At 40.5% G+C, this 12284-nt stretch overlaps 1 protein-coding gene across 2 annotated transcripts in view; it reads right to left on the bottom strand.

Moving 5' to 3' along the window:
• Positions 1-216: 216 nt before the first annotated feature.
• Positions 217-12284, bottom strand: part of Slc39a8 (solute carrier family 39 member 8) — a 57240-nt gene continuing 45172 nt past the window's right edge. For both annotated transcript variants that reach the window (XM_048456820.3, XM_048456823.3), the window contains exons 7-9: positions 4266-4473; positions 3913-4097; positions 217-1734 (exon numbers count right to left, since the gene is read on the bottom strand). In XM_048456820.3, coding sequence (XP_048312777.3) covers positions 1585-1734; positions 3913-4097; positions 4266-4473 — 543 coding nt within the window. In that variant the 3' untranslated portion in view covers positions 217-1584. The remainder of the gene's footprint in view (positions 1735-3912; positions 4098-4265; positions 4474-12284) is intronic.

Here is a 12284-nt window from a genome sequence, read left to right on the forward strand (position 1 = left end):
AGCCAAGATTATTAAGCACAGATAGGAAATATGTAATAGTATAGATTATGTTTATTGAAATGAAAAATAAATTTGTGTAGGACTTATTTGCTAGATATCTTTGAAATAAACAGCATAACATCAATTTCCTATTTGTCTCTCTCCCCCATAACACCAGGAACATGATAGGCAATCAAAACAAAGACATATTAAAAGAAAAATAACTGACACAATACATGGCTTCAGAGTTGTTTACTGTTTGGTCAAATGACATTTTTCAATTGTCAGACACAGAGTGAAAATACATAAACATATATGTTAAACGGTCATCCAATTTGCATTGTTATTGTATGAAAACATGTTTTGGCTTGTAGGAAAACGCAATTCCTGAGATAACTGTTGGCTTTTATTAATAATTTTCATCACTGTTAAATCATCTGTTTTTCAAGTTACTTGGGAGTGTGGACTGAGATTAGGATGTTCAATTCAGACTAACGGTCTACTACCTGCTCAAAGACTCAACAAGCTCTGTCCCTTTCAAAAGGTAGAAAAATAATGACAGTATGCTGAGCTTTGTCCAGAGGTATACCATATGGAAAAATACACACTGAACAGAAAGAAGACGTTTCCAACTGGCTGTCCATCACCCCTAATGAACACATACTTCTGTCAGCAGTCAGTCTCTGACACAGCGCAGCCCAGCTGTTATTTTGCATTGACTGAAATTTTCCCTGCTAAATAATCATGCTTATCTGCTCAAAATTACATTCAATTTCTTTCTCCCACCCAACATATTCTTCACCATCACAAAGCAATCCTGGGACACGATGAGACTGAGATCTGACCAGTCCTGCGTAGTCCTCTGCCGTTTCTGAGGGTTGGAACGGCAACGGAAGTCATTGCGAAGCCCTTCCGACCTGTGCCCAGAGTCTGGTTGAGCTTACACTCAAAGACAAACCCCTAAGCCCAACGCCTTTCATGTTTCCTAATTCATGTTACTTTGGAACAGCTTTCAAAACAATCATGCAAGTTGCTGACTGAGACATAAAAGTGAACAAACACTGTGAGCAATCTTTCTTGCTGAGGATCATTAGTGCTCTGGAGTCATTCGTGGGTGGACTGGAGCCGTTTTGATCTTCTCCCCGCATTCGATGCACCTGCCCTTGAAAGCGTCTGAACACATTAATTGAAATCAACTACTCTGAAAACACTTGAAGCTTTTATCCAACCAACTTTTAAAACCTTACATGGCCTAGATGGTGTTATTCTCTGGGTCTGTGTGTCTGCTTGTGAATGCATGTGTTTTGCCTCATGACAATTTTCTAATATGCATAAAGCATTGAAAACCAGGTATTTGCCAAAGGCCCCCATCCACCAGCCATTTCAGACTGAAACCAAAAACCTTTTAAGGAATGTTTTTAACAACAAATTTCAGCTCTTTTACATGTCTGAACCAGTCACTAGATTCCTTAGACTCTAGTTGAGAATAAAATCCTCTTTTAACTAAATAGAATACGCTTTAAAAAAAAAAAAATCCCTTTGGAGATGTTTTGTGTTGTTGCTTGTTAAATGCCTTCCTTCATTAGCACTGTGCTCCGCTTCCGGCTACTGCAATTCGATTTCCCCTGCATACAAGGTGATGAGCAGGATGGCGGTGAATCCGGTTAACATCCCGGCATTCTGGATCATGAAGAAGGTGAAATCCTTTTTCCTTCCAGTTACTTTTTCTCTCAGCATGTCGTTCATCTCTGGAAACTGGAAGACACATTATTAAACAGCTGTCGCCATCTTGTGGCGAAACCCGAAATGCTGGGCTGGGGTTTCTACACAGCAAAAGAGCATTTATTTCAGACAGGTCAAAGTTTTGGTTCGGGTCTCGTAATGAGAAATTCTTGTGCGCTGGGGCATCCAGAGTAAAACACACAGTCACGTGGGATGTACCTGGTTTAAAACACTCTTCCCTCCACTCTCGTCCCATATACTACTGTTTACACATCAAATTTTAAGGAATTCAATCCTTCAGGTTTTATTCTCAGGAATATAGTCCTTCATCGGTTATACTAGGATCCTCTTTCTCTCCCATTATACAGACTACTTTTCCTCTTATTTCACAGTACTTTTAAATTATCTGTTGATATTCAGTCTTCTGCATGACTTGGTTGTTGTTGTTTCTTGCTCATCACAGGCTGGCCTACAATTCACTATGTCCCTGATGATGATCTGGAACTTCTAATCGTCCTGCCTCGGGCCACCACACCATGGTTCTGTGGTCTTGGGGATCCTTTTTATTAGATGTGTGACATGTTGGTTTGCTCAAATTTGATCCTGGACAGGAAACCCCAAGAAAGCAGTTACCCCACCTGTCTTTTAACTCTCAGGACTGGCTGGAGGGAAGAAAAGTTGGTGCAGCTGGCTGAACCAATGTGCTGGAGGAACTTGATTTACTTCCTGTCTTTTCTAGTTTGTCCCATTGTGCTTGCTGTTTTCACAACATAACAAGGTTTTATAATAAATTGTGTAGGCCCAGTGTTGAAGATTATCACCGGTTCATTATAGTGAAAACAAATGAAATCCTAAGTGTTTTAGCAAAAAAAAATAGTAAATAAATACTATTTTTGCTCTTACTCAGCAATAGCATCTACGGCAAAGGCTTCACAAGGCGCCATTTAAGTCAAGTTTTAGAAACACATTTTGGTCTGGTCTGCTCCCTGCACTGTGACGTCCTGAATGTAGCTGTGCTGGGGGTTCCCAGAGTCCACAGGCAATCCAGAACTTGTGTGAAGTTCCTACCAGGATAAAATGGGGAACAGCTCTGAAATGACAGGCCTACTGTGCCATGCAGAGCATTGCTTGTGTCACCTCTGCAGAGGGAGGAACCTTAACAGAGACTTTGACACCGAGGGAAGAAGTGGCCGTCTGGAGTAAAGACGGGCGGGGCCCAACATAATTCTCTGAAGAGCTGAATCCTCACTTTCTCAAGGGTCATCGCTGAACAGCGAACTGAACCAGACACTTAGAATTGGGAGGTTATAGTAGAGAGGGGAGATGTTGTTATTAAATTATATGTGTAATGTGTTAACTTCCAAATGCAAACAAATATTCCTTGATTTTCATACTCTGACACATCATTTTCTAGAAAACTGTCCATGATGCCTGTAAAAACACACAGGGCACAGGGTATTTATCTACACACACACACACACACACACACACAAACACCCACACGGTCATACACATGGTACACAGGGACATACACCTACAGACATAAATACATACTGACCCAAATAAATGTTGTCAGATTTCAGCTGGGCATGGTGGCGCATGCCTTTAACCCCAGCACTCAGGATGCAGAGGCAGGCAAATCTCTGTGAGTTCAAAGCTAGCCTAGTTTACAAAGTGAATCTCAGGACAGCTAAGACTGTTACACAGAGAAACCTTGTCTCCAAACAAAACAAACAACTCTGCTAAATTTTAATTTTTCTTATTTTTGTATAATAGTGTTATCTTAACTTCAAAAGCTGTTATTATAAATCATTTTGAATTTAATAAAGTTATTTACTCTACCAAGTTATTTATTCTTCTAAATGTGACATCCTTATGCAAGAAAGAATCAAGTCTTACAAGAAGTAAAGTTTTATTCATCATATAGTAAGAAAAGGCCCTGGAAAACAGCCCTGTTCTAGTAAAAACTGTTCACCACCTCACTGTCAATAAGATCAGATATCAAAGAACCAAGGACAGCCATGTCGGGTCTGTGTGAATGAAAACTCCTCACACAGTATGGTGTTCTGGGGTGAGAAAGCTTCAGATTACCTGGATTACCTCTCAGGCCTTGAAGACAACGGGAAACCAAAAAGCCTTTCTCAGCTCATAGCCCAGACACTCATTTACAAAAGTCAAATGAACACAAAATAAAATACTTAACTTTCTTACCATATCTGCCAGAGAAATGTAGAGGAACATGCCTCCGGCGAGTGCAAATATAATATTTGGAGCAAAATTGTTGCCCACCAAAATGCCAAAAGCTAGCCCAACGTAGCAGGAGCATGCCGAAAGGAAGTTGAACAGCAAGGCTTGCCGAGTGCTCATCCCAGCATTGAGCAAGATGACAAAGTCCCCTAGAGGAAGAAAACAACAAGTGAGCTGCGCTTCCTTCTGTTTGGGGACAAGATTTAAAACAAGAAGAAGAACAATGTCCAGCAACAGGTTATTCACTTCAGTTCAGGAGCAGGATTTTCTCAGCGCGAGATCCCATCACCTCCTGCCCTGTCAGCAGGGTCTCTCACCTAACTCGTGAGGAAATTCCTCACACAGGATAGCTATGGAAGTGCTGAGTCCCTGCAGAAGAGACAAAGTACAGGATGCCCCGATCGCCAAGCCGTCGATGAAATTGTGGAGGGCATCACAGAGCGTGATCATCCAGGCAATTGTTCCTATCTCTGACAGTTTGGGCCCCTTCAAACAGGTGCATGAACTTGACTCTGTTTTCCCATCCTGTAAAAGAGCAGAAAAATCAATCCACATGAAAACTGGTGTGGCTTGAACATTTGAGAAATCCAGAGAAGAGATGGGTTATGTCCCAGGGCAGACAGATTGTTTCAACTCAAAGTCACTGGCAGTGTATGAGAAACCTTAATAATACATCACAGTGGGGAACAAAAAGCTTATGGCAGGGACAGAGGAGATGAATCACGTGACACACCTTGAACAAGTCACTTACAGACATTTAAAATTAGTCACCCCTTAAAACAATCCTTGACTTAAATGAACAAATTCTTACAACCGCCTTCTGATGGTGTAACAGATACTATACTAGGAATTTGATATATTCCCACATTCTAAAGTTATTCAAAGACTAAATTGAAAGTCATCTTCAAACTACAATTTAAATATGACATCAATAATTAAAGCATGATGACATCAGGAAATGTTCATTCCACTTCCCGTGTCACTGTGTGACCGTTAGCAAATGATCCTGCCAGTTTCTTCTGCCGTGAATTGAAGTGGATGTGCAATGGTCCAAACATCCCTCAATAGCTTGCCAAGTTCACACCATTCTGTACACTGTTCTGGATGGTTCTAGATCTGTTAGTCTTAGAAATTCTATAAAGTGTCATGAGCACAGGCTTGCCTTTGCGTTGATAGTTATTTCATTTTAAAGTAACAATAAAAGTAGAAAATCCTGCGGCAGACTCTTTATGAGAAGTTCAAGTTCCATAAATTTGACAATTTTTTTAAAACCCCAATGATAAATGCCTACCCAAGCTCTTTCTAGATGGTACAGAAAAAGATAGTACAATGTAAACTTGCCTGTAAGTAGGAAAGCAGTCACAACTAACTGGAGAACATTTTGGTCGTAACTCTTCTCCCCACCTCTATCTAAACATCCGAGCAGAATATCTTATAGCCATAGCAATTTCCCAAACACTATACAGAGTGTTACGGGAAAGCACAGTGTCTGTCTTTGAGGGATGTAATTGGCACTGGAGAAACAAAATGAAATTTTTATGGCTGAGTTTTTTTAAAGAGTCTTCTTTCAAAGCAACTGTCTGAGTATGCCAGCATTTACTCCAGAGTCACGTCACTGGTCAAGGCACTGTGGCGTCCTACCTTGATAACTGACTATAGGTCTTAGAATACATCTTTTGACTGTCTACATGGTGAAAATCCGAATCTTTAGGGGAATTTTTTTGTTTAGGCACACAGTTAAAAGTCATCCAGAGCAAATAAAGTCTTCAATTTCTCTACAAGGAACGGGTCACTCTGAGTCACCATCCTCACCCTCATTGTGGTGAAGTGGTTTGGCAAAGTCAAATGGCATTGAGTGGGTCCCTGGTGCTGTTTTAAGCACTTCAGATATTTGATTTACCTCAAATAATTCTGAGGTAAGAAAAAACTATCATCATTACTTTATAAATGAAGAAGATAAAGCACAAAGATGTTAGTGAACTTACCCAGTGGTAAAAACGAAGCAAGCGAGCTCATTTGGCAATGGTGGTTAAGCACTGCTAACCAATGGGAAAGAGGGGGTCTCTTTTGTGGTGGGCCCTGAAAGCAATTCACATGGAGAATTCTTCCTGAATTCTCCTTTCCCCCCAAACTCTTCTGAACACCAGAAGCAACGGCAGAATAAACGTCTAATCTCCTTTACTTTTAAAACCCTGTCATCTGCACAAAGAGTTTCATCTTTTCTGGAGACTCGGTCCTTTGTTTTACACTTGTATCTTATGTGCATGACATAATAAACAATAATGATCTTTGGTGAAGATTAAACAAGGGTAGCCATGGGGAAAATCACAGAGAAAGTGACTGGGTGTGATAATGCTCACTGTCCACTTACACCTAATAAGACAGCCAGGGTGACATAGTGAAATCTGGTCTCAAAAAAAAAAAAAAAACATTTTTAAAAAAGAAGGGAGGAAGGAAACGGCAGAATATGCATTTATTGATTTTAAAAAAAAAGGGGTACAGGCCTTGACCTTGCGGAGCCTGCACTTGAGTCTGCTATCTGCCCTTGGGAAAGGATTTTCATCTCTATGCTTCAGACTCTTTACCTGTAGAATGAAGAAAAATCTTACTTCCAATGTCAGAGGATCAAACGAGATGCTATTTATACACCTGTGAGCGCACCACAAAAGAGCATCACTACATCCCATAAAAGGCACAGAAGGAATGACTTTGCAAGGAAGAACCACCAAAACTGCCTCAGAGTTTCAGAGACAAAAGATTTGTTCCAGGTGATCCTCGAAGCTGTGCAGGGTCTACCGGCCAAGTTGGCCAGAGAAAACAAGGAAGAGAAGTTAAAGCCACAAACAAAGAACTTCAGATAAAAGTATGAGCAGAAGTGTGTGAAAAAGAAGAGAAAACATTTATTAAGACTGCATGAGCTTGGACAAAGTGAAGCCCCATCAAGAGATTGATTAGGGAGAAAGAAAAGCCCACTATGAGAAGTCTGAGATCTTCCAACTGTCTTAGCAGAGGACAAAAATATTCTAAGGAACAACACTTGTCCCCTTTCCTCTGGCCATCGGGCTACCACAGTGATCTCTAAGAAATCGAATTTTCCCAAGAGTCTCATGCTGGGAGGAGGAAGAAGAGAAGAGCAAAGCTCTGGCACACACAGAAGAAGGAACCTGCTTCATAGAAAGAGGCTTCACCTGGCTGATGGAGAGGGAGAGCCAAGAATCATGGGTTAAAGGAGTAGGGACTGCACCTTCACCAGAACTGCTCAGGGATCCATACCGTTTGCTTTCTATTCAAGCCTAGACCTTAGGGAATCCTTGGACCTCCTCCTTGGTTCTTCTTCCCAATGTGGCCACATTGAATCCCTCTCCTTTCTCTGAACCTCACTACCACTTATCTATTCAATTAGCCTCTTAAAGACAGGTGATCAAGTCTGCTTGTTAGGACTGCCAAGGACCAGACTCCGGCCCTCACATCTTCCTCTCTGGTAACAACCTGAGCTCATGAGTTAACATGAACCAGAGAATTGCAGACTCTGGGAGGGAAGGTGAGAAGCAGCATTATCTTACACATCCACACTACTTCACAATTCATAAAGCAGATTTGATGCTGGCTTCTAGATCTTTCTTGGTCATTGCAAAACCTCCTCCCTCTCTTCCTCTTTTTCTCTCTCTTTTTCTCTCTCTTGCGCGTGCACACACATGCACACACAATAATCACACAGAAACTGTATTAATAACTTCTTATTGGCTAATTTCTTACATGTTGACTTAACCCATTTCTATTAATCTATGTATTGCCACGTGACAGTGGCCTGCTGGCTAAAGTTCCCAGTGTGCAGCACCCTTCTTACAACATACAACTTTCAAGACATAAAATTGAAAGACTGATAGCAAAGATGCCTGGACAGGTGGGATGGGGCTCTTAGTAAACCCAGGATATGAAGCTAATTCTCTTTGCCAAAATCTCAGAAAGGACATCACAGAAAATAGAAAATAGCCTCCAAAATAAAGTGAACAAAGTCTGATTACAAATGTTACTCTGTGCCTTTCAATAGCTATCCTGATATTTGCTTAAGGGGCCCACATACAAAATTGTGGGGAGAGAGGCTATTTGTAGTTTTAACACCCCTTCCTCTACAGAGGTGGCCTGGCTTTCCTGAGCTCTAGAAACACCCAACTTGTGGAAAGCCAAGACGACACTGAGCCCCGATGCGTAAGAACAACATAGCCCTGTTGGCTATGCATGGCCAGGACAATGACACTAGTCCCCCTCTCACTGTTAGGGGTTACTCATTAGACTCACAAAGATGGGCCTATTTGATACATGCTTTCTTTACCTCTAATACTTGTGCATACAGCATCTTTTAGAGATTTATATAGTACACCAAGGTCTTCTCCAAAATTGGCCTCCACACTATTTTTCAGCAAAAGAAGGAACCCAATCAATTCATTCATAGAATGTGTAGATCAGGCCACTTAGTCCCCACAGAAGCATCTGGATGGAACTTTGGGTGCCCTAGTGAAAGTTCAGCTAGAATACAAGTCAAGGGACCAGCAAGTTTAGCATGCTGTCTATAAACTGTAGACATATGCCTCATGCCATCAGGTGTGTGTCTGTCTGTCTCAGTGTGCTTAAGTGCATGCGCATGTGTGTGTGTGCATGTGTGCGTGCGTGCGCGTGTGTGTGTGTGTGTGTGTGTGTGTGTGTGTAATTAACTCTGACACAGAGAATTCAGTTTTGGGAGCAGCTGTAGGTACTCTACAGAGTTGAGTTTCCCTAAGTTAAGACCTCCATGGGGTCCACATAACTGAATGTGGGGGAGGGGATCACAAAAAGCTAGCAAAAGTGAATGGTTTCTGTCCATCCAATGACCCAAAATTAACTCAAAAAATCAAATGATGACTGAATCAGACATATTTAGCGGTGTTCTATTTTGGTCACGTTACAGCCTTTGTTTGAACACACACATCCTTGGCTCCATGCACACTGTCGCACCATGCAATGACAATGAACATTTGTCAGAATCATGCCAGCTGAGATCCAAGATTACTAGCTAATGTTATACCGTACACACAATATTTTCTGCTTTTGTAGAAACACTGATAGTTTAATTATGGTAAACAGACTTGTAACATTTTTCTACCATTATTCCTCAGTATATTTTGATTTGTGCTATATTCAAGTGTTTGATTTGTAAATTGCTATTTGAATTGCTGATTACATTTTTCAGAATAAATCATTTAGTGAATTTTGGATTGAGATGAGAGAAGAAAAAAAAAACAGAATCGGAAATAGCCTTAAACCTGTTCCCTCCGTTCTTTACTATGTATTCATGTTAAGTAACATTTTGGCATTTGCAATCATAAAATCAAAATATAAATCAGCTCTGAAAAATGTTGAAGATGATCTATGTCTTGCAGTATCAAACATTCAGTGAAGATTGAATATTTGATGTAAAAAAGAACAAGCTCATCCATCTCACTCACAGGCAAACTTGCTTTTGTCTTTTTAATGAGTGGTGAAATTATACCTGTACTGAAGATAAATTTTTTATGAGTTATTATTAGTACATGCCTTGATTATATATACTTATTTTATACATCTGTATTCCTAGAGTCTCATAGAATATTCCCAGTGAAAAATAGCCACAGGAAGCAGCCCTAGCTATAAGATGTACACCTCCAACTCTAGCTACAGGGGAGAGCAGCCAGTCTTAAATTAAAATTTAAAGAATTCTTAATACCTGTGCCCAAGACCTTGAACTTGATGATTGTGAAAAGCCTATTGCTCAAGAGAATCACACTTGCATCAGGGAACACCATCATATTCTGATCTTTGGAAGAAGAGTAAACTCTTAGCAATATGAGGTTCTTTATGGACCTAAGCCAGCAGATAGATGAAGTCACTACACTAGTTGCATGGCGAATTGATGTCCTCATAGAGAATGAGACAGCAATCAACCTGACTCCCTCCGGGAGTTCTGTGAACTGCCCCTCTTCTCTTTCTTATTTATCTTCATGTAAATGCCTTACCTCTTTCTGGAAAGGGATGCCAAAACTGGAAACGGCCCCAACCAGGGGAGGTGATAGCAGACAGTTTGGCAAACATAGAATGTACACTGGAAGAGGGAAATATAATTGACATCCTACAGTCACGCCCAGCTAAGAGATGGAAGAGCAGTCAGAATTAATGCCCCTCATCTGCCTCTTCTGTGCTCTCCCCTTGCCACATCTTACATGAAGAATACTGGCGAGCATCAACAGATCCTGGTGATTGTCAAGAGATCAACGGAAGGCTATCAGGACCCTTACATGACACATGCAGGGACACTACGGGAGCTGAAGGCATTTGCTGCCATCTGTGTATTTTTTCAACCACATGAAGAATAAGACTATAAACTTGTGGAAGGAAAGAAGGTAGAAATTTATAGATTTCATTCTTTACCCATCCATAGACTCTTTCTGTCCTTTTTATCCCAGCTCTGTGCCTCATGGGACCTATATGGTCACCATGCCTCTAACTTCTGCTTGGCTCCAGACAAAAAAGTTCATACATCCAACCAGAGAGAAAGGTGAAAAAAGATGAGAATGTTTCTTTTTACCTTGGCTTCCTCCTTGAGAAGCGATGTAACCTAGGTATGTCCCTAATTACCAATCACTGCTTTACTTACAATGAAGTCTTAATACTGGAGCCTTCCACTTCTAGCACCTTCTTCCTTCTCTGGTCATTAGGATGTAGACCATTAACTCTGCTAGTTCTAGCCTCTTGCTACTGAGTCTCCCTAATGCTGCTCACTGACTCTCTCACAAGACTCTGCGAATTATCCCTCTTCTCTTTCCTGTTTATCTTCATTTAAATGGCTCACCTCTTTCTAGACAGGGCAGTCTAATTTCCTTCCTAACATAGCGTTCACAAATAGCATACGCACCTTTACACATAATTTAATAAAAAAATAAATCTGTGCTACGTAAACACAAAAGAATCATATAGTAGTAAAGGCATTCTAAAAATACAAAATATTCATAAATTTGTTATTATGACTAAGCTTTCTAATGGTTTCAATGTTTATATTCCATGGCTAAGGGGTCCTTCCTTGGCTCTTTGTCACCAAAGTGAAACTTCATGTAAAAAAAGGTGAAATTAATTCTGGTATTAACACATATAGCTAAGTAGAATTCAAATGCATTAAGTTCACAGGCATTTGATTTTGAGAAAATCTCAAAACTACTTCTACAACTTTTTTGGCTAAAGAAAAGAACCCTTAACAAGAAACAATTTCCAGAAACTTTCAAAAGTGTTTTCTTTCTCTGGAGAGAAAGCCCTTCTGTGGAATGTGAGTTGAGTTGTTTTGGTCGTGGTTTAAATAATCAAGTAGAAATAACTGTCATTCATGATTCACTTGGGACCACACCACTTTACTACTTTGGGGGAAAAAACTAATTTAAGAGAAACTTTAAAGGTTTTCAGGAAATCTGCTACCATTTGCCAATAGAATCTAAACTACATACTAATTAAATATTTACAGTCATCCTAATAGACTATTTCCAGCTCTCCAAAAGGCTGCCACCTGTTGCTATGGATGCCAACAGCATTGATGTTCTGGTTCATTCAGGAAATGGGATACCACTTCCTATGACTCTGAATAAGGTATTCTCCAGCCTATTCACCTCTCTTTGTCACGGAGGAATCTTAAAGGGGCTTTCAAGAGATACGAGAGGTTGGTTAAGTTTTAGTATAAGCTGGAAAAACCAGCAGCTAGTATCTTGAAAAGTAATATTTCCAAAATACAGAAATATGACTTCATGGGGCTCCACAGAGGAAGGGGCCTGGTCTCGTACTGCCTGTTGTATACACAGCATTTAACATGTGTGATGGCAAGAAAAACTAAAATATAAAGGATCCCACCCAGTGCAATACAAATGACTGATTGATGGATGGGGGATGACAGAGAAGTTCTCTCTGTTGTCAGGGGTGACTAAGTCAAGGAACTTGGGCAGAGTGGTAAGAGGCAGAGAATGACAGATGTGAAGGGGCTGGAAGTCAGTGGTAACTGCAGCCCTTGTGACAGAACAAGCAATTAGGACAGCTGAGGAGTGGAAGCAAACTTTCCAAGCACAACACAACTTCCAGATTTGAGTTTTGCTTTGAAGTCTAGAAAACTATGAACAATGTTTGATCTCTCACCTCAGGTTTTTTCCAACGGCATTTTATAATCCTGCAGTAAAGGAGAACAAACTATAAAGTATCGAATCAGAGACCTGAAAGGCTTAACGAATCTTTAAAGGTAATCTTTATAGGTGCCCTTTTTCTGCTGGTAAATGTTTCCAACTTCTATCCAC

Source organism: Myodes glareolus, chromosome 17 (assembly GCF_982192425.1).
Source record: "Myodes glareolus chromosome 17, mMyoGla1.1, whole genome shotgun sequence".
Lineage (NCBI taxonomy): Eukaryota > Metazoa > Chordata > Mammalia > Rodentia > Cricetidae > Myodes > Myodes glareolus.